This window comes from Anomalospiza imberbis, chromosome 1 (genome assembly GCF_031753505.1).
Source record: "Anomalospiza imberbis isolate Cuckoo-Finch-1a 21T00152 chromosome 1, ASM3175350v1, whole genome shotgun sequence".
NCBI classification, from domain to species: domain Eukaryota; kingdom Metazoa; phylum Chordata; class Aves; order Passeriformes; family Viduidae; genus Anomalospiza; species Anomalospiza imberbis.
The window spans coordinates 89,055,120-89,081,951 of record NC_089681.1 but is presented as its reverse complement, the minus strand read 5'-3'; the positions used below and the strand labels follow the sequence as shown (position 1 = coordinate 89,081,951).

The window sequence follows — 26,832 nt, the reverse complement described above, 5'->3', positions numbered from 1 at the left end:
ATAAGGATCTGGTATTTGGATTTGTTAAATTTCATCCCACTGATGAGTGCCCAATGCTTCAATCTATCTAGATCCCTCCACAAGGACTCTTGTCCCTCAAGAGAGTCAGCAGCACCTCCCTGTTTCATGCCATCAGCAAACCTGCTAATGGGGCATTCAATTCGTGCCTCCAGATCACTGAGAGGTATTTTGAACAGCACTGGCCCTAGAACTGATCCTGAGGAACAACGCTGGTGACTGTTCACCAGCCAGATGTAGCCAAATTCACGGCAACCTTTTACATCCTGCTGTTCAACCTGCTCATCCCAGAGCTGGACAACTTGCCCAGAAGGATGCAAGGGGGACAGGACCAAAAGCCACACAAAAATCCAGGAAACTACATCTGCCACCTTATCTCCTCATGCCAGGCAGATGACATTATTGTAAAGGGGTATCAAACCAGTGAAACAGGTATGTACAACAACAAAAAAAGTAACTCAGTTACATGTTCAATACACCAAAGGTTATTCTGTCTGGTGTAGATCCTCAAAATAAGAAAAATACCACAAAAAGAAGACCTGTAAATTTTTTGCCTGAGCATCCAACTGTCCTCAAGCATTTGTTCGCTTCACCAGGAAAACACACAACCCACTTCTGGGCACATACAATCCTATCCTCTCTTTTCATCAAGGGCTACCCTTTCTCCCTGACAAATTTTATGAATTCTAGCATTATGAGTAGACAATGTCTCTATTTTTACCCAGTGACAGCTGCATGCAACGTTCACTTTCTGACCAATGTCAGGGTCTACGCTGCAAATCTGGTAGATCTTTTTAAATGCCTCATCACAGGTGTGGTTCTGCATTTTAATGCAGAATCCGTATCAGCACTGTTTTCAATTACTGGGATAATATTTAAGAGGCAGTGAAACACTTACATGCTCTACGTTTAAACATTCTTGTAGTTCACCATATGGCCAAAGACAATACAGAAAATCTGAGATGTTTATAAACTCCTAAGTGGCTGCAGAATTAATTATACTTCTAACCAAGCCAATAGCATACAAACTTTTAAAAACATTCTGTCCACTTCCTCATTACAACAGCAGATTAAAAGTTTGCATTGAAGAAAAATCATTTTTGTTCCTTTGGTTGCTGGAGCTAAAAGTGACCTTTTGTGGTTTCACAATTAAATAACTGTAATACTCCAACATTTTTACACAAATCCAAGGAAATAATGATTTACCACAGAAACAATTCACTGCTACTTAAAAATAGGAATTTAGGAGCATAAATTTACAGAAGTTACAAAATTTAACAATTGTCCAATTTTCTCCTTGCCTTGAGTAGTAATAAAAAATTGAAGTATATATTTTTTGTTTAAAATAAATATGGAAATCTGCACAAGATCTGAACAATCAATCAATATTTTTCTATTTCTTGTTATTTCTGCAAGAGAAAGCTTTCCTGAAACAAGAATGTTATCATGCAACTTAACCCTAAGCTGCAGGCCAAGACAAAACCACTTTGTGTGTTCTAGAGACAATGTTCTTGATATATCAGCACACCACCACAAAAAGACAATAATTCTCCAGAGTAATCTTCACAGTCCTTCATCTAGTGTGGATTGAAAAGACATTTTTAGCAATTTCCACACAGCCTAGGCAGCTATAACTCACACTGAATTTATGTGCGTGCTGTCATTGAGGTCTGTGACATTTCTTTTAAGAGCTGTAAAGCAGAGAAAGTTACCTATCACAGCTTAACATTTTACTAGCTCTTACCTGGTTTTGTCTGGATTGGAAGCTAGTCACATTCAGCACACTCCTGTCCACAGGCTAACAGGGGGAAAAAAGGGCCAAAATTAGAGGACGTTTTTTTCCCCAACAAGAGGGTTCCATCCAACAAAAAACAGGGGGTTTGTTATCAACTTACAGAAGACAGCGGACTAGAAACAGAAGATGGAATCCTTTTAGCATCCTGTTGAAAAAACAGGTGCAATAAATTAAAGCAGACATGACATTAAGTAACATCTTCATCCTATACTGGCACATTCACTATGTTTTTAAAACACATGGAATAAAACATTATAAGGAGCACCACTTACTGCCAAAGGGCTTGACATCTTCTCCAATGTCTGCAAGATGCGCCGTGCTGTGGAACTTGTCACACCATAGGATTGCACGTTTGCTTGTTTAGCTTTCATTTGTCTTTTTATCGGTGGCTGAAAAATTAGCATTGCTGATGTTACGATGCTGGATTCTGAGTTACATACATGTGTGTGTGTATTTCATGCCCTACAGCTACACTGGTGATACAACCAATATCCTCAAAATGACAGTAAAAAATGTACTCACTGAGCATTCAAGGCATGAAGAAAAACATACTCCACTGATTTTACAGAAGTTTAACTGGGGCCCTGCATATCTTGCACATGGGATAAAGCAGGATAAAGCAACAAAAGAAATCCCTAAATGTAAAAGGTCACAAAACAAAGATGTTAGGCTCGTAGGGTCTCTGAAGCAGTGATTAGGAAAACAGAAATGAAGCAAAGGCTTGAGCTGCAGAAAGTACTTTCAGTAACAAAACAGATCTCGGAGTTTAATGATGGCATAAGCATGGCATCTTAAGTCAGAGTATACAATCATCATCATGAATTCCTAGTTCTACTTCTTTCGTTTCCTCCCTTCCCCCAAGACTGCAGCTGACTACAGATCTTTTTTCTGTTTAGAAAGATAAAGATCTGATTTGAACTGTAACAGATATAAAACAATACACTGAAAAAGTCAATGTTGTACCACATGACTGAACATAACTTAAAAAAACCTCAGTTTGACCATTTAAAAAAAAAACAATGTTACACCTCTTATTGTAACCACATCATGCTTCCCACACAACTACGTGAAGACAGGAAGCAGATCACACAACACACAGAACACGCAAGTGAGACTCGCTATACGCAGCAACAAACAAGCTTGTCTCTCCTTTAAAAGCTTAATATTTGCTTCCTCTCTTCAACATAATCCAGAATTTTTGTAAAAAATAAAAATAGCTGACCAAAGAGGACTTCTAGGTTACAGAAATTTTAAATGTTCTCAAGTTTGATTCAACACCAAGTTAGGAAAATCCACAAGGTTCAAGATTTCCCTGAATCAGGAAACTGAGTCCCCTTGTTCCATGGTAGAAAGAGACTGCCAAAATAGGTCCAGCAAACTTATTTTTAGTTCCTTAAAGTTCCTTTTGACTTTTTAGTTTTTTAACAAAGGGCATTCTCACTTAAATTAGAACCAAACCAGATTTTACTGATTTGCTTTTAGATTCAATTCTAAAAGCTACTGAGAGCAGTTAGGATTTTTAATTTGTTGGTTCATTTTAGACCACAAGGAACACCTGGGGACAAGCAGCTCTTCTCAAGAGCCATCTGAATGACAGTAAAATAGAAAGCATCTTTTTGTTTATCGTGATATGCAGCATGTAGGACTGCATGCCTCCCTCTCAGTAACAGAAGTGCAAAGGATGAGCGAATACGCCTTTTGTATACTCCTATATTAAAAATGCACGATACGTTCATAGTTCGAGTGCTTGTGTAAGATCTACAGGCAAGTATCAGGGAGGTAACTTTTGCTGCTATTAACAAAGTTTTCCAAGTTATGTCATCATTGTAACTATTTACAATGTTATTTTACCATAATACAGTCAGAGGCAGACCATGGCAGAAAATGGGAATTTCTGGAAGACATAACAGAGAAAACCCCTAATACAAGAAACTGCCCAACAACTAAGATGCTGCCGTCTTTCTCATGCTTTATGATAAGCATTTCTACATAACGTGTTACACAAGAATTGAAACAAAAATTGTAGGCTGAGTGGGCAAGATAGGAACTGTTGCCACATTTTTCAAGTTAGGTTCCCAGCTCGCAGCTCTTTTGGCCGAGCTCTCCCTTCTGTATTTCAGTTATGTTTTCCCTCACACTTCATTACTGTTCTCATACCTGGTAAGCAGAAATCTGGACTTTTGTCTGTCTCGCTGCTGCAGCTGCACCACCATAAGAGGTCTTTCCGGGGTAAAATGGAGAATCCCCAAGCTGTCTTGTCTTAAAGACAGAAGTGTTTCCAAGTGACTACAGAAAGGTATTATGGTAAGTGGTTAGTAAAACGGCCACACATTCAACTTGACTAAAATTAATACTGTGTACTACTTACAGGAGAGGGAGATCCAAAAGCAGACAAATTGAATGCAGGCTTTTTAGAGCTAGATGCAGGATGCTGTGAGAGGGCATGAGATCTTTCAGCCTCTGGGGACCAGAGCAGTGGTGCTGAAGTATTTTTTGAAACTGTGATATCTGCCAAAATGACAAATGGCATATGTAAATGCCTTGTGTACATAGAGAAATTTAGTATTAAAAATCACACAAACCCTGGCGCTCTCTACAAAAACATCTCACAAAATGAAAAGGGCCCTTAACACTGATTTCTCCAGCACTCTAACCTTCTGAGCTCTTCAAACAGATTAATTTCACATATGGTATGAAACCCAAGTACCAACTCTGAACGTAAAATCTGTTCACAGAACTGCAAATACATGACCTTTCAGTAATCTTCCAAAAGCATTCAGAAGTTAATAGAACATTTCCAATACAACACAATTTTATTTTTTCTTCTTTCATGATAAAGTAAAGGAATTGCATGAACACTGGTGCATCTCTAATGTACGAAGTTTTTCTTATGTTGGTAGAGGGTTGGAAACCACCTTAGCACAGAACGGACCAGGTCTTAAACCTGAAAAATTACCCAAAGGCTGAATTAAGAGACTTAACCACCTATTTTCTGTATGTCTTATGGAGACGTACCAGAAAGTTCCAGCAAACTCAAGTTATACTGCTACGCCCTGGCAACATCTACTCTGAATTGTCAAACAATGATCTCCAGAGAACTGGCTGAGCACACCTCCATCCCCATTTATATGGACAACTGGAAAAATTTCCAAACTTGCTGTTTTGCCCTTTCTCAGTGAGACACCTAGGTCACATTCGACATAAATACAATGTCTTGGGGTTTTGTTTTTTTTTTTACTTAAAAATAGTGTACATTCTTTACTGAATTTGGCAAAAAACAAGGAAGTATCGACAAATTATGCCCTCTACCAAGAACAGCAAAAAAAAAAAAAAAAAAAGGTAGCCCAAACATGTTCAATCAGAATAGTTGCTTTACTGACTCCTGGTAAAAAAAAAAAAAAAATTGAGACTATCTTGTCTTTTTATTTTTCAACCATATTTTCTAATATTTAGCCAGCTCTGAGATATTCTGAGTCACTCCTCTTTCTAGGCAACCAACCCAGCTATCAAGCTACAGAAAGTCATCTTCATCTCCTATTATCCCCATTCAAGATTTAAAGATAATCAAACTAAAATTGTATTTAACAGCACTGACTCTTTAGGATATAATGGACTCATTAATGTATTCCAAGCGTAGTTATATTTAAAAGGTGACAAATAGTAAAAATTAAATTTAATTCTAACATCTAGAGCTGACATGCTCCTACTTTATTTAGTAAGGCAGGGTGGAATATTAAAGAATACAAAGTACTTCATGTTATCAAACAAATCGAGAATATAAGTTACCTTTATCAGATGCTCTAGAGGAGAAGCCACTGGTTGTTGAGATGTTATCGTCATCATGCTGAGAGGTAGAATCTTTTATTTCCTTTACGAGGGACAGCCCAGGACTGCCAATGCCAAGTGTGGAAGATGTGGAGGGCTGACAGTGTGGGACTGCGGAATCCAACACGGTGCAGTTCAAATGGCTCCGGTGAAGGGAGGGCCTTGTTAACACATCCGAGAAGTTCAGTGCAGACCTGCTCGTGGATGGTTCTAAACAAGAACAGCGAGACAATCAGATTCCCTACAGACAAGCTCACAGAAGCCAAAACTGTTTTCTATCAACAGCCATGCTTATTGCCAAGTTCCATGCACAAAAATAGAGAAGCCAAATTTAACTTCCTCACCCAGATAGGGTTGCTTCTGTCTGATTACAACAGCAACACTGCTTGCAATACTAAGCATTAATGTTGTATTAAGAAGTACTTAAGGATGGGATTTTTCTGAATTTCATCAAAATCTAACCCTGCACTCAAGCACTTAAACTGTGTCTTTCGCTAAATCAAACATCTATAAATTCCTTCTCCTTCAGATAATGCTTACAATAAGCTTTCCAAAATTTGAGATTCTATGAAAAGTTATGAACAACTCTTCAATTTTTATCATCTAGTAAAAAAGCTGGTGTTAGTCTGAGTATGTAACAAAAATATGTATTTGCAAAGATTTTTGGGGGTTTATTTGTTCTGGTGTCATCATCCTCCCTTCCAAATTCTACCATATCAGGTCATGCTACAGACAAATTATCTCCTATCCATTAGTTTTTGAGATTTTGGCATAAAGGACAAGTAAGCAACATGGCCTCAGACATGGCCTAAGACAGGCATTTTTTCCCTCATGAAAAGGGTCTGTAAACACTGCCAGCATCCTGCAAGAGGTGGTCTCACAGCTCCAACTTGCCAAATGAACACAATAGCAATTAATGGTCATCTTGCCTGATATCTGTATCTCTACAGTCCCTCCCATGATTTCTGGTATGAACATAATTTTGAGACACTATCATCCTGACATTTGCACTGAAGCTTAAACTAGCTACTTCAATCTTCATAAGCACTGCATTGCTAGTAATTAATTCTCCAAAGCACTGGTAGATTTTTAGGACTGTCTTGTTTGAGACGAAAGAAAGCGTTATCAGACCAAAGGCTGGCCAAGTAAAGGAACACAGGCTCTTGCACATTGGTACCTCAGAGCCAAGAAACAGGCTTTCTAAAACAAAAATACCAGTAACAACAACAAAAAAATTATTAGTTATAGCTAGAAAGATTAACTACAACACAAGCTACTGAAAGTTCTAGTGGGTCCCATCTGCTCCCGATTTCTTAGAGCTAGAAAGTTTGCTGTGCAGCTGTTCTCACTGAAAGGTCCTTTCACAGAATTCTTCAGAAAAGCCAACACATGTTACTCATTGATGAAAACCTTCTCTATTCCTTTATACAAACTTATGCTCAAGCTACAGCTACACAGAGAGCTGCAAAGCTCCTTATTTACAATTAGATAACATTGGTGAGAAAGGTATTTCCTCATTACTTTTCACTCTGCCAACAACAGAAGCAGCTGACTGATCACACAGATGGTTATGTACATGTGCTCACACAATATTTCTCACCTAATTAAAACCCGAGTTCCCAAAACTGCTAATTTAAGAGAAACTCAAATGAGAGCATATGCAAATTCACAGAGTACTACAGAAACAGTGAGAGGCATAGGTATAAAGCACAGATTAATATGATAAAAAAGTTGTAAACTTCTTTGCCTATGATCCAAATAGTTTTCAAAGACCCCAAGCTAGCAATGCCACACAATGTTACAAAATATTTCAAAAATAATAATGTCATAAACAAAGTTCCCCAGATCTCCACTAAACTAACATGGAAATTTAATAAATCGATTGAAGAAGCCCAAAAGAAAAGAAAAAAAAATCAGGACACATGAAGGAATTTTCCTCTGGCATTCTAGGATCTGGTTTTTTGTTTTGAGGACAACAAAACAAATTAATGTTTCTACTACCTTAAGCAATTAGATAAACTTTCATCCCAGATCCTTTAAAAAGAAAATGTAACCCAACACACTTGCAAATGAATGCTAGCAATATTTTGCACTTGGCTACTTGAGTACCTGAAGTTAAACTCATGACTTCCAAGGGTTCTAAGTGAACTTCCAGTATGTTTAAACTTTGAAGCTAAGGCAGTTCTAAAAACTGAGTTACTGAGGTTTTTTCCTTTGCTTTTCCTATGTGTGGGGTTATTTTGGGTTGGGGTTTTTGGCAGGTTGGTCATTTTGGTTTGGGTGTTGCAGGGGTTTTTGTTGTTTGCTTTTTTTCTGTCCAAACGCTCCTTCCAGTCTCCCCTAGAAATATAGATTCAAAACTAGAAATCTGTGAATAAATACAGATGGTCAGAATACTAAATGATATTTCACATACCTTCCGAATTAATTCTTGCTGATTCAGGCGTGACTCTCCCATCAATTACCATGGCATCTTCATTTGTATAATCATGGTGATAGTTTACTGGATTATCTTCCTCGCTTCCAGATTCATTCATATCTACACATTTATCTTCCCTTTTATTGAAATACTTCTGCAACCATCCTGGTACAATGTTTTTCACTGATTCGGTCACTCTGCTAAGGAGTCCCAGCTTGAAAGAAAAATATATAAACACAGTCAAGCAGCATACTCTGGGATGCAACCTTGCACACACCTCCAAGACAGACATTAGATAGCAATATTCAGATGAGTAAGATAAGAGGGTGGTGGATCCTTCATAAAGAACTCCAATACTTCTGGGACGTGCATAACAAAAATACAATTAACACTGATTTATTACTAACCCATCAGTTTCTGCACTTCCCAGTGACCTTGGCAAAACTTCCACATTCTGAAACTACAGCTGAAGTTCACCAAAAGCTTGTCAAGTCACAAGGTCATCAAGAAATTAAATTTCTAAATAACTCCTGATGTATGCACTTTGTTTTGAGGACTTTTCCTTCTGACGCCTTCACTTGAAAAATCATCAAACCCAGAAGCCCAGCAATTATCTACAGCAATAGTGATGAGCAGTAATAGCTACTGAAATCAGTGAACTTGAATATTTCTTTTTCTAATGCTGAACTCCAGGAACAATATGCACCAAAAACCCCACTATTATGCTCTGAATAGTGATGGGATCCTGAAAGAATCTCAGAAGAAACAGCTACAGTTGAACAACAGGCTCCTCACTACAGGACTCTTGAATAGATTCAATTTGACAAAATTTCATTTCATGGTATGTTAAAATTTTCTATCTACAAACCTTAATATTTGGCACTTACTGAATGCATAAAAGCCATTTCAATTTTGACATTTAGCAATTATTTGTAATGCTTACATTCTAGTAAGAAGTATTTATTTAACATTTTTAGGCAGTCACTTGTTCCCCATCATATCCTCAAAAATTTCAACATGCCTTCTTGTCAAATCTCAACCCTGTGCAGCAGAGTGCTTGCAACATGGAGCTCCCCCTCTAATACTGGCTGCAGCCACAGAACCAGCTGCTAACCTCCACAAGCTGAAGAAAGCGCCGAAGCTACCTCCACAATTTCAACATTCGGAAACTGAAAAGCAACAAGAGTGTAAAAAATACTTTTGTTGAACTTCATTGCCAGTTGCTAACACATGCATCAAGGTACTTTGTTATTTTTCTGGGTTTAGGCAACAAAATTTTCTACAAATTCATGTGTAGAGAATTGAGAATATTCTTTGAACATGTAGTAGTTGGTCTAGTAAACAATTCTGAAACAAGAACCCTGTTGTACTCAACCTTCTTTAAAAATTCAGCACACATGGAAGAAAAATCCCGTATCTGTCATTCGCATATTTCATACACAGTAACACAAACACCAACTTACAGGACACCCTTGAATCTGGAGTTAGGAGTGGGGCTGGCAAAGAGGAGAAAAAGAAGGGAGAAAACAAAAGACTTTTCACAGAAAGAAAGTAATCTTAATTTACAATTTGACATTTTTCATAATGATCTGTAATTAAATCTTTTACTTGCACAAAGACAGACTAACTAGCCTGGGACAGATTAAACTAGATAGAATACCACATGAGAAGCACATCTATCAAAATTACCACACTAAGATGCACATTAATATGCCATGCTTAGGGAGTTGCTGCTATTCTACATAAATACTAAGCCTCAGCTTTCCAACATCAAAAACTGTGCAACACCATGGCTCACAAGCAATTCAATGCCTGGCAACAGCAAAGAGGCAGTCTGTAATCTGTTCCCAGCCCCTCATTTTCACCTTTACTTGTCACCTTTCACTATCCCCCTTTAGGGGAGTGAATATTTTGGTGCTATGAATAAAAGCATTATCAAGAACTCAGAGGAATCAAAATCTGCCTAAATAAGCAAATGACAGGACACAAACTGCATCCAAGGCAATTGCTCCTTCCAAAAAGCTAAGCATTACTATATTCAATACTGCTAGAGAATATCTCCATTAGAGAGTAAGACATTACTGGCCATAAAACAGGAGCCAGTATGATTCTCTTGCTGAGGAAATCCTCCCAGGACTGAAAGCTACCTGAGACTCAAGATGGAAGAAGCCACAGGCATCCAGAAGAGTAAACACCCAATCATTAGTAATCCTAATGAGCAACTGGAGAATGTAGCTAGACTAGTAATTAACTAAGATGATGTTTTAGCATCCAGATCTGACACCAGAATGGTTTGACCCTTTTGTGCAAATGGCAGCCTTGCCATTCTCCACATAATCAGCATTCCAAGCTGGGTAACACAGGGTAACATCCCAAACCTACCCATGAGCTGGAACTCAGCACAGCTGTACTGCACAAAGTACTAATGGCCTGTTCCATCTGGCTTAGGCACAGTGACAGACAAGGAGCATAGTTTTATACTCCAGAATAATGCTGACTTAGTGACAAAGCAAGAGAAAGCAAAATACATGTAAAGGCACCTACATTTTCTATAAGCAAAATATATTAAAGGCACTGTGAAAGAACTGTGCAGGCATTATGAATGAGCCATCATCAAAAACAGATCCCATTAAAAAGACACCTTCCCCCTAAAAGTATTCCACATTCCCCAGGTATGCCTATGCAAATACACACAGATGACACACCAAAAAACCCACCAGAATTCCTTCCATCATCACTTATCATCAGCGCTAAAAGCTAATCAATAAGCTCTGTGTCTGGATTCCTGATCAAGTCAGGCAGTTAAGGTACCACTGACCTACACATTTGAACATGCATACTGCTTATTCCTGCCAGAACAATTCAGCAAAATGTCATGCCTCACACTGTCTTTAAAGCTGGCATTTTAATCTTACCCTAACTTGCAGTTTTCTTATTCTTCAACTTCAGCACATGCATTTGAACACTCTTTCCCTCTCGCTGCACATGCAAACAAGCCAACCTTGTCAGCGGTAGAACACTCCCCCTCTACCACTCCTGTGCCACCAGCTCTCCACTTTGTCCATCCCATCTCCTCAGAGAGGAGTCATTAATCCTTCTAGAAGGCTGACATGGATAGTACACATCTCATTGATGCCAAGAGATCTTCAGATATGAAGTACAAAAGACACAGCAACAGACAACTCTAGAAGGCTTATTCTCCAGCAAACTGCTCAGATCCCAATCTTCTCATGCCACAAATATGAACCAGCTTCTTCCAGAATACCTTCATTCAGTACAGCTATTCTGAACATGCTACTGCACAAAAACTGTTCTAGTTCCCAGTCTCAGGTTGGGAGCAGAGGATGTGGCGCTGGCATGCAGTCTAATGTTCATAACTTCTCATTTCTACAGGCCACACAGGTACCAAACTTAATATCATGAAAGGGCAGACTCAGAGGGGCAATCCCAACTGTGTCGCTGCTGTGTGTTTTATTCAGTAAACATGTTTTACTCCTTAACTGACTGATTTCAGAGGTTTGAGCTGCTGTCAGTATCAACTGCTATCACTTCAAATACACTCATCCCAAAAAATATTAGCAGGAAAGCTTAACAAAATGAAAATCCACCAGAAAGATCCAGTAGCTTATGAATAGGTATTTACAACAGTTTTTCAAAATCTGTGCATCATCTCAAGTGTCTGCAGCTCTGCTAGGTCTATCTAAGTCTATGTATACAAACATCATAGCAACAGTAACTACAGTAACAACTACTCCAAGGCATATTGGCTTGACATCATGGAATCACTGAACTATTAAGGCTGGGAAAGACCTCTTAGATCATTGTGTCCAACTGTTACCCAAGAGTCCAAACCTTGTTTGGGCACAATCACTCATTACTGAGCTTCAAGCCCTGCTCCTTAGGTCCCAAGACTCATCTGAAGGGCCATGAGCATTATTTTGAAGGCTTCAAGTCTGATTTGGAAGGCCCAAAGCCTCATTTGTAGAATTTAAACTCTTCACAGAGTACAAAGGCACATCTCCAGGCCCAAACCCTAGCTTCCAAAGCCTCCTATTTAGGATTCAGCCTTTTATCTAATGGGCTCAAAGCCTTCAAAAACCCATTTCCAGCAAGCAGAGCCTCATCTCAAGGTATTGAAGCATCATTTGAGAGCACAAAACCAAAGAAAATCCAACCTCAGGGTTCAGACCCTCCTACTCATCTCCAAAAGCCCATTTCCAGGGCCCAAAGCTCTGTGTTGAAGACTCAAATCCTTCCTTGGAAGATCCAAAGCCTTCTTCTCATAAGATCATGGAATCATTAAGTTTGGAAAACATCTTTAAGATCTTCAAGTCCAACTGTTAATTTCAGCACTACCATCATGTTCACCATTAAACCACATTCTCAAGTGCCAGCTCCAACTGCCCTTCTCTGGACATGCTCTAGCCCCTCAGTGTCTTCCTTGTAGAGAGTGGCCCAAATCTGAACAGAGGGTTGCAGGTGTGACCTCTCAAGTGCTGAGTACAGGGGTACAATCACTGCCCTGGTCCTGCTGGCCACACTATTGCTGATAGAGGGCAGGATGCCACTGGCCTTCTTGGCCACCTGGGCACAGCTGGCTGCTGCTCAGCCACTGCTGTCCAGCACCACCAGGTCCTTTCTGCCATGCAGCTTTCCAGCCACCCTTACCCCAGCCAGTAGCACTATAGAGCGTTGTTGTGACCCAAATTCAGGGCTGGGCACTTCATCTTACTGAACCTCATACAACTGGCCTTAGCCCATCTACCCAGCCTTCCCAGCTCCCTATCTAGAACATTCCTGTCCTCCAGTTGATCAACACTCCTGCCCAACTTGGTGTCATCTGCAAACTGGCTTAGGGTGCAACTGATCCCCTTATCCTGGTCATTGATGAAGATGCTAAAAAGCACTGGCCTCAATACTGAGCCCTGGCAATAACCATTTGTGACTGGTCACCAGCTGGATGCAACCCCATTCACCACCACGCTCTGGGCCCGGCCAGCCACACAGTTTTTTACTCAGCAAAGATCACACCCATTCACACCATAGGAAGCCAGGAGAATGCCATGGGAAATGGTGTCAAAGGCTTTAATAAATTCTAGGTAGATGACATCCAACATCCAGAGCCTTTCCCTCATCCACCAAGTGGGTAACTCTGTCACAGGAGATCAGACTGGTCAAGCAGATCTGCCTTCATAAACCCACGCTGGCTGCAACGCTAAGCAAAAGATATGTAGACAGAAGTATCAGTTAACAAACAGGTGTCATAATTTACTACTTTAAAATACCATTTCTTCAATGGATTTATATAAAGAAAGAAAAATCAGTAGTTTGTGGTCACAGTTTGAATTACAAACTTAAAAGCACACAATAGCTGGCCAAAAATATATTTCTTGGCCAAAAATAGTTACAGAATAAGATAGTTGTTGTTCCAGCTTGTAGGGTCTTTCACACAGCATAGGGCGAGGAAAGTACTGGCAGGAGCACTCAGCAGTGACACATTACTTGAAAACATCCGTTTTGTAACTGAGCTGATTTCAGTCCAGGAGGTTTAAGTATGAAAAAATTGTATAAAAATTATATAACAGTCATACACTTACAGGAATTTGTCAGAGATGCAAAACACACAACTAGATAAAATAGCTGATTTCCACTTCACTGTACACATACCTCTGAAAAGCATCAAATTCTTGCCTCTCAGAGACTTCTTTGCTTCAAATTTCAAAGTTAAAGTTATTAGAACATATGAATCAGTAAGAAAACTTGCCCCTAACAGTGAGAGCAGATCAATCTAACCAATTCCAAACACCAAAAAGGAATTTTCTTGCCCTCCACCCCCCACAGTTAGCTCATGCCAGCTCTGGCACATAGCAGGCTACTCTCCATACTAGCTGAACTCATTAATCTGGCAAAAAGTTTCTCTGCTGGGCCAATGAGTTAAACTGGTTCAGTGCACCAGAACTGGCCTGAGAGAAAGCACGATCAGACAGCCAGAACCAGAGGAACAGGAAATAAAACTTCTCCCTTCCTTCAATCCTCCTGTGTCTGTATTGTCATTAAAAACACTGTCCCATTCTCCTCTTCACCTCACCCTTCCCTTGTGCTGCCACTAGCGCATATAAGCAACCAAATGATGAACTGTAGCAATGCTCTATTAAATAGATCCAAAAATCTGTCTGTAGACTATTACTACCCTTCAGGGTAGTCATAGTGAGGACTACCCCTCAGGGGCATCAGGTTGCTGGTGCAGCTTACCATGTGCCTGCATTGATGCTCATGCAACAGCAGGAATAGAAATGGAAACCTAACATGATTGTCTCTTGCAGCAGCAGAGTTAGACTGGATTAGACTAACTCTACTTTTGCTATTCAGGAAGTGGCTTCAATTTGGATGTAGGACAGCAGAGTTTGATATTTCATTTAGAAAAAAGACAATAAAACTTATGACTTAATATGAACAGTACGTTTCAGGAATGTTATTAATTATGTAACATTTGAAAAACAACAATTTTATTTAAGGCAAGTGGACTAGTTCAGATTTATTCCTGAAAGTCTCGAAGAAGGGATTCTATTACCAGATGCCAGTGTATTACTTTCTTATTGCTTAAGTGAGCCTTATTTTCCTTAGTCTAGATAGCTTTAGAATAAACATTCCAGGGAAATTCAGGTGTTTTCTGGCACTGTTTGCACATCTGTATATATTATTATCACTTACAACGGAGAGCAAAACACCAGTATGTGCTCTGAGAGATAAATCAGTGCCTAACACACTAGGTTAAATCCTTTTGACACCAAATGGTTTTATCTGAAGTTTTGTCCACACCTTCAGTTGACAAAGTGACAACATTACAAAACACACCACAAAGTACAAGGTACCTTTCTTTTTTCCTTTTAGAAAGCACTACACAGGCACTAGCTAACCCTCAGCAGCAATCAGCAATGGGCATTGTAAATTACATTCAGTATCATACTTTGAAATGGAAATCTATCAGCAGTAAAACCAAAAAGTTTAAGATTCATGAGACTATTTTCCCTTACAACTTTACAAGCAGTTTTAAAGTTCTTTCTTTCCCAATTTAAGAAGGAACTCCAAGTAGTTAGTTAGTATTTTTAATTGAAGACTGCTGCAATTCAGCTGCTACAGTGTGTCTCCAGGTAAGTTTCATAAACTGTATTTATAAAGTATCTAGAATTATATTAGTTGAAATGCTGCTCAGAATATCTTTTCTAAAAGGAAACCCTATAGTCCAAACTCACTACTTTTATTTCTGACAATAACCACATGGACATGAAGTTTCAAACCAGAAAGATCAAGAAGTACATTTCCCATGGCAACAGCTGGTCTTTACAAGTTCATTATTACAAGTTATCAGATTTTGCAAACTATAACACATATTTTATATTTAGGATTTAAATACATTATTTATACATAAAATTGTTTCTCTTATTTATAGGTATTCTAGACATATTAAGATCCAATTCACTGCAATATTTCAACATCATCAAACATAACTGATAATGGCAAAGTCTTCCTCTTCCCTGCATTTACAGCCAAGGAGTTAATGCATACAAGGGCTATCAACACATCATACCCTACACTACGAATTTGCTACCTGCTACAATGCACAAGGCTCCCACCAAAAAATTAAACATTTTCAATGTCATTTTGCCTAAAAGCACTCACAAACAAAACATAGTATCATCACACTATGGCACATAGTGGTGAGGACATGCTATGTATTTAAAACACAAAATCGGGCAGCCCAAATTCTGCAACAACTCCTGAAGCAACAGTTAAAAGCCATCTGAGGTCAACTCGCAGCTTGCCAATGTCCATCCCTGTGTCCAGTGCTTCCTAGTGAGGATAAGGCTCAAAGGATTGAAGCATATTTCACAAAACTAAGCTACAAAATCTCACTCCTGACATTTTGGAAAACACAGTTTAAAATTTTAAATATAACACAGTATTAGCAAAAAACAGCAAAATATTCACATCCTCCCCCTGAAGTATCTTTTCTGTCCATGTTAATCTATAAACTGAGCTGACAATACCACATTCCGGTCATTTAGCAAAATCTACAGCCAATCGTGTTGCACTTTCAGTAGGTTATCTAATTCACAATTTTAACAGGTAAATTAAAATCGAGTAACCAAATAATCACATTTAGTTATTTGCTGTGATAATTTTGTACTTCAGCAAAACTCAAAGCTTTCCTACCTTTTAAGTATCATACACAGACATTGTGCCACACACAAAAGTTAAGCCTCACAATTCATCTAACCAGCATAACCTGCAATTATTTAAAACTGGACACATCTAACCCTGGTGCATACACTTCCTGACTAGATTCTAAAATGTAAGAATTAGTACTTAAGAGAAACTAAAGCAATGGCCCTTGGACACAGTTGCTTTAGCTAGAGCAGTGAGGGGTATTATTACATTCTTTGACATTTTAAGGCAATATTATGAAACTGTAAAGCCCAGGTAGCCTCAGCTCTGCTGCAGGGCAGTCATCTTCAGTTGTGAGAGGCAGCAGTGTCTTTTTGGCCATATTTTTTCATCACGCTGCAAATGACAGAACCAAGAGCATCTCACTTTAAACATATAACCAGTATCTTCAGACACTTATCAGCAACATGAAAAATTGCCATTATACATAGAGATTATTTTTTTAGTGACTGAAGGTCACTAAAAAATCATCTACAAATATGTAAATATTCTACATCTCTGTAAAGTAAATTTAGTAACAAATATTGAGGGCTAACATTAGAACACATGCACTGTTATAGATAAATTTAATATGTATCTGGTTGCACCACAGCAATTCCTGAACACAGTTACATTTAAACCAGTTTAAGCCTTGTTTTTATCTGTTTTGCTTAGGATAATTTTAATTACAAATGCACCTGTATTGCAGCCTCACCAATTTCTCATTACTGTAAATATTTCAGTGCCTCACTGTAATTCAGTCTCAAAGAAAATGACAACTGAACAGTTTAGCTCTTTGCTTGGTTTACTTCAGTCTTGGAAGTCACCAGGCCTTGAGTTCTAATAGGGGAAAGAGTCTTGAGACATATCTACTTCAAAAACATTTGATTCAAAATACAATCATAACTAAAAGCAAAGTCAGCCAGCTCCCCAAGACACTCTCACACAACTTCTTCCAAGAGCAGAACCATCAAGAAAACATTAAATAGCCTCAGCAAGGAGAAAGAACATTTTTTACTGGCTCATGTATTTGCAAATTGTGTATGTGCTATTTGCAGCTGTAGGACTCAATGCATGTTGGTATAATCTGTGTTACCACACACATTTAATCCCAGCAAATGGGAATGTAAAGATGAACTCATGTTTAGTTGAAAAAACCACAGTAGTCTCAAGTCAAACCCACCCAAAGATCCTGTACGTAAGTGCAACTTGCATTGATTCACAGAATGTTTTGGATTGGAAGGGACCTTTAGAGGTCATCTAGTCCAAACTTCCCAGCAATGAGCAGAGGCATCTTCAACTAGATCAGGTTGCTCAGAGCCCCATCTAACCTGACCTTGAATGTTCCCAGGGACAGAGCTTCAAACACCCCTCTGGGCAACCTGTTCCAATGTATCATCAGCCTCTTTTAAAAAAATTCTTCCTTACATCCAGGGTGAATCAACCTTTCTTCACTTAAAGGAGCAGAAGTCCCCTTTAGGTTCTCAAAGGTGTTCATAAGGTCTTCCCAGAACCTTCTCTTCTCCAGGCTAAAGAGCCCTAACTCTCTCAGCCTGTCTTCACAGGTGAGGGTCTCCTACTCCCTGACAATTCTTGAGGCCCATCTCTGGCCTCACTCCAACAGGCCCATGTCCTTCCTGTGCTGAGGACCCCAGAGCTGAATTCAATATTCCAGGTGGAGCCTTACCAGAGAGGAGTGGAATAAGAGAATCCCATCCCTCAGCCTGCTGGCCACACTGCTTTGGATGCAGCCCAGGATATGTTTGGCTTTCTGGAAGCACACATTGCCAACTCATATGCAGCCTCTCATCCATCAGCAACCCCAAGTCCTTGGCAGAACTGCTCTCCATCTACTCATGCCCCAGCTTGCATTGATACTGGGGTTGCACCAAGCAAGTGCAGTACAATAAATACTGAATTGATTACACAGAACACGAAAAAGAAAAAAACCACGAGATTTTTACAACTTAATAGCAGAAAAATGGAAAAGTATATCACATGACCTACCACTAAAAAGACAGAAGACATTTTTAAAAATTGGTCTGCAAAACAGCAACCCTAGAAAAAAAAGCCTCTTGGTTACTCTCTTTCTGAGAGCAAGCTCACAATTTACTCTGGAAAAACTGCAACAGTGAGATGGAGGCATTTCCTTCTGCAAGAGACAGTAACCCTGAAGACAGAATTACAGGATGAACCAGCAAAAGGATTACCAACCTAGAGTAACAGTGTCATTTACACTGAAACCATGCCCATGTGTGCTCTGTGGTCCAGCTGCAGCAGCTCGGTCAGAATCACAAACACATAGAGGCTGCATGGCAACCCAGAGATCACCTACTACTACAACCTCCTCCTCAGAGAATGGCCAAAACCAGCAGGTCATCCACAGCTGAGTCCACCTGGGTTTCAAGGCCTCTCTGGGCAGTTCTTCCAACATGCTAGCTAGCCTCACAGTTAAAAAAAAATTCCTATTATATGTAATCAGAATTTCCATTTTGGCATCTTGAGTCCACTGTCCCTTTGTATCGCTATGAATCTCCTAGAAGAGCCTCGCTACACCTTCTCTATAATCTTATTAGTTATTTGCTGCTCTTAATCTGAACACACCCAGTTCTCAAAGCCATCATTATTTTGGTGTCTCTCAACCAGACTCATTCCTATGTTTTCCTTGTCTCTGCTTAAACTGGAGAGGCCAAAACTAGACACAACGGTCCAGATGCAGTCCTAGAAGTGCTGCATGCAGGGGAAAAAACAACTCCCTTAACACCCTTCCCATACACTTACTAATACCTCCCAGTACCCAGCTGGCCTTCTTTACCTCGAGAGCATGCTGCAGACTCACGTTCAACTCGCTGTCAGCAGGTAGGTGGGGTTGTTTTGTTCCAGATGAAGGACTTCACATTTGCCTTCTTGGCAGCCCACTTCTGCCAAGTTCCCTCAATGGCAACCCTATTCTTCATTATACAACAGGGCTGAAGTTCCCAAGGGTTTGGTATTATCTAGGAAACTGCTGAGGACCCATGCCATTCCTTCATCCACAACGTGGAGGGTTAATAAAGACATGGAACAGCATGAGCCTCAAAATCAACCTCTGAGAGCTCTATTAGCAATTGGCTGCCACTGGATCTTTGTACTGCTGGTCACAACCCTTTGAGGTCCATGGTCCTGCTAATATTCCAATCACTTTATGGTCCACCTGACAAGTCTGTATTTCACCAAGTGCACAACAGGAATCACATGGGAGACCATGCTGTGGGCATTGCTCAAGTTCAGGTAAACAACATCCACCGTTTGCCCCACGTCCACTGATCCAGTCATCCCAGTGTATTATGAGTTCATTACATGATACTATGGCAGCTCACCACCTGCACCAGCCTGGAATACTTTTGCTCAAACATTTCTGGGCACACAAAAGAGATTCTGAACTCTGTCCTGCCAAGTTGTTAGAATCAGCAGCAGCTCAGTTTGTCCATGGCAGCGGAGCAAGAACTGGTTCTAATTACTGACTGAAGGAATAAATAACTCAGAGGAAGTGATGTGCTGCCAGCAACCAAAGACAATTTGCAGTGTCCCAGCTAACACAGTCAATTATTTCATCTGCTTTTTTCTTCTCCTAAGATACAACCTAGTAATACTGTTTGTCCTCAACACTTCACAGCCTACAAGACTGTCACGACAACACTTTGAAACAAACCCTAGAATATTAATGAAATGCCACAGCAATCATCATCTACAATTTGTACAAGTGTACAGTACTGCTAGTCTAAATGAAAGAAAACTGTCAATATCTCAGTTTTATAAATTCTTCCCAATTAGGATACATTTTTGCTTACAGTAGCAGTAGAAAGCCAAGTGCCAAATTTAAACACCTATTTTGCCAGTATCATATTGCTGGGACAAAGACAAAACTTCTGATGTTGACTATTAGCCCGTCTTTTAAAACGAATCTTTAAATACATATTAAACATATCTTCAAATCTATCTGTTTTAGCTCAGTGTGCTAGCTTACTACTAAACCAAATCAAGTAGAATTGCATACAGATACAACCACATTAAAGTGTGCTCCAAGGTGCAATCCTGTTGACTGGAGTTAATACAATTTCATTTGTGTAGGTCCGTGTGGACGTTCTTAATAAATATTTTCTTAATTAGTATTTTCCTGTTTAAGGCCTATGAAATATTACCTAGGTTACAATGCTCAATATGATACTCTCAGAACTATTAAGCATCAAAGTTTCAAAATTTCCTGACAAAATAAACCTTGTGGTTTGTAAGATCCCTTCTGCCCACTGCCTGCAGTCACTGCCAAGCAAGGCCTACCTTCAAGACAACAGCAGGCAACAACGCAATGCTTTAGACACCGCTGCATACAGTTTTCAGTTCCCAGTCCCGTAGCTAGTCCCTCTGGGAAGAACCTTACATGACATCTCAAGTGACTTGGTGAAACACACAAATCCAGAGGGGCTTTCATGACCCAGACCTATGAAAGTGGCTTCCAGTGACCTTCTGGTCCCCTTTGTCAGGTTACGTCCGAACTACATCAGCACAAGACCAACTACAATATATGCACAGACTTACCCTGGTTTCATCAAGGAAAACATCTTTGGATTTGGACATCTACATTATAAATATGCACTGGCATATACACACATAGGAAAAAGGGAAAACATCACTCCTCAGCAGAAGTTTTAATCTACAGACATTATCTCTAATATTAAACAGCGCTAAGCTAAAGCTTAACATGAATATAGAAGTTTAAGGGAAGGTTATAAACACTTTTCAGGTAACTCTTTTTTTCTCACGCTTAAATCTGCCTGTATGAGTTTAAATAAAAGTGCAGGAGCATCAAAGTTCTCTGACTCCTTCACTTGAATGCTTAATTCTCAAATTAAAAAACTACCCAGAAAACTTATTTTATTCACTTCTCCTTTAAGTCACACTTAAAATCTCTGAAATCTGTTACCTGGATGAGAAATGGCACTGCTCCAAGTTAAACTAGCAAAAGCACACACACGAAAGCGCAAAATTAAACATAAAATTAACAGTAGGAACATACAAATACTCTTCTAGAAGGAGTTTAATAAGCCAGCAATGCAAACATCCCTCCCATTTAACACATCCGCATCGGTAATTCCCATCATCAGTCTATCCAAATGACCAGGACAAACCAGCACTTAGAAACACCGGGGCCACATCTGGAAGATGAAACTCAGATGCTGGACACAACAGCTCCCTCACTTGGCATGTGCTTAGCTCTCAAAGAAGCTGTAATTTTAACGCAAGCGCCTAAGCTCCTTAAAAAGTGCAGGAGGAGGCAGGATATTTCAGCATGGGATAGCCAAGTAAACAGTGTGCTGAGCACAGCATAACCTAAAGTCAATGCATTCAGTGTGGAGCTGTCAACATTCTACCCCTAGGAAAGCACAGTCAATGGGAAGAATTCTACAATTCTACTCCAAGAACACCCACCAAAGAGATAGAAAAAGGCTTTTTTTGTTCTGATATGTAATTCCCCCACCTCAAATCTTCCTGGTTAGTGGATACTGTCCTTACCTCATGGTGCTGCTACTTTTTGTTTCTTGGTTTAATAATACAGCTGCTGACAGTGCACTTTTTATAAGGCAGGATGGTAGCCCAGAAAGGAAAATACTGTGGTTTAGTTCCTTCACTAGTGGGGAAAATCTACTCATAGCTCCATCTTCCAAGAGAAAATATAAGCTGCAAGTCACATCCTCCAAGCAGCATCTGTTCATCTCTCCTATCTGAGACTGGTTTAAAAAAAGACTCTACAGTTTAAAAAACACACATTCAAATATAATGAAATATGACTCAATCAGGCACCTGGGGAGAAAAGGGCAGGAAATTCTGCACTTTCCATGTTTATTCCAAGAATATATAAAACAAATAACTTCTGAAATCATGGATTACAGGCTGTATGTCTCCACTCTTGGAAAGTAACATCTTCTTATACATCCTCTTCCTGGTTCCATGAATCACGCATTCTTTTTCTGGATAATAACGCATTTTCAGTCAGAAGAACTCAAAGACAACATACAGCTTGGCAACTGGGATATTTGCCCAGAAAGTGGAAGATGTAGGTTGATGCCTCTAGGCAAAAAAAAAAAAATCTGAAGCGGGGTCTACCACATTTTGAACAAATGCTTTAGCTAATCATCTTTGAAAAGCAGCATCATCTCCACTTCCAAATGTCTTCTAAAGCCGTTGCTGCACTTAATGGAAGAGTGACTCTGCAGCACGCTAAGCACCACTGGAGAATTCCCACCTGACCAAGCTCCCTGGGAGACTATGGCAAAACAACAACAACAAGAAAGCATAACAACTTAAGAAAAACACACAACAGGCCTGTTGCAAGCCTGGCATCATGCTACTCAACTTTCATACAAGTGGAAAAGAATCAGATATCCTAAGAACTTTAAAGGTATTAGCAATATGGCATTCAGTGCTTAGGCACCTTCAGAGCTTGGTGATAAAGAGACTGAGTTTTCAGGACTGCAGTCTTGACCTCAAGCACTTAGTTCCAATACAGTACTTCTATGAGCTTCCTTTATTGATAATAGTTAGGGGAGCGGGAGATCATGTCCAGTCTGCACTGAGCACTTCCATGTCTTCTCAAACTCATTACTGAGAGACAACACCAAACCACAGAATACTTTCTGCAGAGTGGATGTTTTATTGAAAATAAAAGTATCAATTAATTCCAGTTCAAGTCAGCTATCTACCCAGAGCACATCTTTTTATGTAACGCAGGTGAGCAAGCTACATAGGATTAAAAAGCTATCCCTTAAACCAACGCACATCTGACACCTATCTGACTATTTACCATTTCTTCCCCAATATATTACTTGTTAATTTGATTGATGTATTTGACTTGCAGCATCCATGCTCTGGGCTGAATCCCACAGATATCCCCCCAAGCACATGTTTGCTTTGCCCCATTGTTAAATAAACCGACTAGAAAACACACAGAGGTAAGAGACAATAGAATAATGAGAAAATCATCTCACCTAATTATTTTAAATTCATGTGTTTTATCAGTTATCTACACAGTATCACCACATGCAGGATATTGCAATTTCAACATTACTGTTGTTCACGTAAAGAGCTTTCTACATTTGCTCTGCAAGTACAGTGATTCTTTGGATGAAGCGTCACCCTGCCCGCTTTACAAGGACAACACTGCTGATCAGTGTGTTATACAAAGGATTAAGTATAGTACTTCCCAAATAATAAGATCTAATTGAGCAACAATTTATGCGTAACATGCCCTCAATTTTGCATATAATATTTAATCTCCTAGCTTATATTACCAATTTAATAATGTAAACGCTTTGGTTTTACAGTCAATTTCAGGTTCACAAATACACGTGAAAGGCATTTCCAGAGCACTGTCTCCAGACATCTTGAAATTCTCTGACAAACAGGAGTTGGGAAGGATCTTTGCTTCTACTCCCTGCAACCACTCTAAATGCCACAGGATCTTTATAATGCAATTTACAAACTGCTTTTTTTCTGTTATCTATCTATTCTGTCCTACAACACAAAGAAGAACAAATGCCTTATGAATTACATTTTGCTTGCACTGCACCAGCACGTTTAGGGACAAGCAAGACACTGAAAAAAACCCTAAGGGTTCTGTAGGCAACATCCCATTAAAAAAAAAAAAAAAAACAAAAAACAAAAAAAACCCCAAAAGAAAACCCCACAATGGAAGATGCCTAACTACCCAGCACCCTCACAGACTCATTTGCAACCTGGAATTTGTCAAGAAAAGCAAATACTGGAAGCGATGCTCTTAAATCTGACGACTAACTCTAACTTGATAACCCAGTTAAGATAAATTTAATCATGATTTAACCGGGCAGCCCAGAGACAAAACGCGCATCCCGTGGAGCGAGCTCCAGCCCGCTCCAACCGCGAGGAGAGGGAATGCGCACCTACCCTTTCCCAGCCGCCTTCTCCTCCTCCTCCTCCTCCTCCCGCCTTTGCTCCTGCCTAGCGGGGGACAGGCAGGAGACAAAGGGGAGGCAAGAATCCCCCCGCATCCCGTCGGCGCCGGAGCGGGGTGAGCGCCCGGAAATCCTACAATCCCCATGGCCCCGGCGGGAAACCCTTCCCTCCTCCCTCTCCACGGGCCGCTCCACCGGGAAACGCCGGCCCGAAGCCGCGCACGTGGGGCTGCGCGGAGAGCTGAGGGGGGAGGGTGGCGGAGGAGAAAGGCGGCTCTGCCGGGTCAGGCCTCCGGGGCGCCTCCTGCCGCCGCTGAGGGGAGCGCCGGGGAAGAAGCGGGTCAGGAGGGGAAGGGGTTCACGGGGCTGACCCGCGACCTCACCTGCTGCTTGCCCCTCGCGTAGGGCGGCTTCGCGGCTCCCAGGTGGTGCCGTCGGGTCCGGATCTTGCCGCCGCCGCCGCCGCCGCTGCCACCCGAGGCCATGATGCGATCCGGCCCGCCGCCGCCGGCGGCCTCGTCCTCCTCCTGCTGGTGCGGCCGCTGTGCTCCGCCGCGGCCCGGCAGCGCTGTCGCTGTCACCGTCCCCGCGGGGACGCGCCCGGCCGGGCCTCTCTTCCCCCGCGCCGCTCCCGCCCGCCACGCGCCACGCGCCGCGCGCGGCCTCTGGTGCGCGCGCGGGGGGCTCCTCCGCGGCCTCCGCCCCGCCCCTACCCGCGCGCGCGCTCGCGCGTCTCTCCGTTCCGCGCGTTCCCTCCGCGATCCCTCCGCCCGCCGCTCCTAGCTCGCGCTCTCACGCCCGGCGGCGGCGCCCCGCGCGCTGTCCGCCCGCCCGCCCGCGGCCCGAGCCGCCGCCGCCGCCGCCGCCGCACCCCCCTGCCCTGCCGGCCAACCACACGGCGGCCGCCCCGGGCCGCGCGCGCGTCACTAGTCCGCGCGGGCGCGTCACGCAAGCGGCGCCGGGCCGATGGCCCGGCCGCTCCCGCGCACGCGCACCGCCCCCGCTCCGCGGGAAGCGGGAGGGGCCGGGCCGGGCCGGCTGCGCGGGAAAAGCGCTCGCTGGGATCTGCCGCGACCCGCAAAGGGGGAAATGTCTGCCCCCGGGTGCAGCTCAGGGACGCCTTGAGGGACTAAGAGCGGAGGTTTGTGCCAGGGTCTCGCCGCGGGTGATTCCACCGCCGCCTCCCCTCTTCCCGCGGCGTTTCACAGAATGACTCAGGTTGAAAGAGACCACAGTGAGTCAGCTGATCCAACCTTCCCGCTCAAGCAGTGTCGTCCCAAAGCACATGGCACAGGATTGCATCCACACAGTTCCTGACTTTCTTTAGTGAGGGAGACCCCACAACCTCTGTGGGCACAGTGTTCCAGTCTGCAGTCATTCGCGCAGTAGATTTTTTCCTCGTATTTAGATGGAATTTCCTGTGCATCGGCTTCTGCCCCTTGACGTGCTGTTTGGCCCCACTGAGCAGAGCCTGCCTCTGTCCTTCTGACACTCTGCCCCCACCGACACAACCTATCCACGCTGAACCTCCCCCAAGGGACAGCGTGAGGGGGATGTTCCCCTTGTCCCTGATGAGGAACAGCATGGAGAACGCAGCAGGACAAACGGCACCGGGAAAAGCTGCACAGGGAAGGACGCAGTGCTCCCCCACCCAGGCTGCCACAAGCGCTTGGGTTTGTGTAAGCAAGAGAAACAGCAGCTGCACGTTTTTCATCGCTCAGTGGTGGCATATGGAAAGGAGGTAGGGGGAAAAGGCCTCAAAAAGTGTCTTTTACTTCCTCAAAACATGAGGAAGAGTGCATTCCTATTACAAAGTTAAAATACATTAAAATGTAGGGTTTTTATCTTACTGAAAGTAAAGTTGAGGAAAATCTATGGCTTCACGTTTTATTTTTAGCATCAACTTGCCATGGGAAGAATGGAGCTGAGCAGTGCAGAAAAAAAGACATTGATCCCAGCACACACCTGAAGAAAGGGTGTGGGGAATTAGGGGGAGCTCAAACAAGGGTGATTCTGAAAGCATATAGAAATGTAAACAGGCAGCAGCTACAGATGAACAGCTGTAAGAAGAAATGGTACTAGGGAATTTTGTGTAGCCTCATCTCTGCTTCATACTGGGTTTTTTGAACTTCATTGGGGTCCTCCTAGCTCTCTTACATGACTTAACTCCTCAGTTTCTTTGTCCCATTTTCATTATCTACAGGAAATAACCATTATCCAATGCCCAGCAGAGTGGAAATACTTTCCAGATATTTCTCCTCATAAACTACACTCTTACTCTCCTGCCTCACAACTGGCAATACAATTTAACATGCAGGGGGATGACTTGCAGTGATAGATGATCCCTATCCTGGAACACGCCTCTTTGAAGTCACCTGCAAGAACCAACTTATTTTGTGTAAACAGCTGATATGCTACACCTGCTGACTAATTTTAGGATGATGGTCTGCTTCTACAATGGGCATGTCAAGATCTACCTCAATATAATTATCAAAATATGAAAAAATAGTATTTTCACCTGCATTTGCAATTAATTTTGTCCAGGAACCAATTACCATGCTAGCTTTCAGCTTAAGAGGAGGGGAAGGAAGGCTAGCATAATGTGT

The 26,832-nt window shown here is 41.5% G+C and overlaps 1 protein-coding gene across 3 annotated transcripts in view; it reads right to left on the bottom strand.

Annotated features, from left to right (window-relative positions):
- Positions 1–24,914, bottom strand: part of NUP153 (nucleoporin 153) — a 44,226-nt gene extending 19,312 nt beyond the window's left edge. For 2 of the 3 annotated variants that reach the window (XM_068182479.1, XM_068197690.1), the window contains exons 1-8: positions 24,610–24,913; positions 8,055–8,271; positions 5,600–5,848; positions 4,182–4,321; positions 3,971–4,099; positions 2,086–2,202; positions 1,914–1,958; positions 1,763–1,816 (exon numbers count right to left, since the gene is read on the bottom strand). In XM_068182479.1, the coding sequence (XP_068038580.1) occupies positions 1,763–1,816; positions 1,914–1,958; positions 2,086–2,202; positions 3,971–4,099; positions 4,182–4,321; positions 5,600–5,848; positions 8,055–8,271; positions 24,610–24,711 (1,053 nt within the window). In that variant the 5' untranslated portion in view covers positions 24,712–24,913. Of the gene's footprint in view, positions 1–1,762; positions 1,817–1,913; positions 1,959–2,085; positions 2,203–3,970; positions 4,100–4,181; positions 4,322–5,599; positions 5,849–8,054; positions 8,272–24,609 lie in introns of all 3 variants that reach the window. The other variant, XM_068190008.1, reaches the window with a different exon arrangement.
- Positions 24,915–26,832: the final 1,918 nt, after the last annotated feature.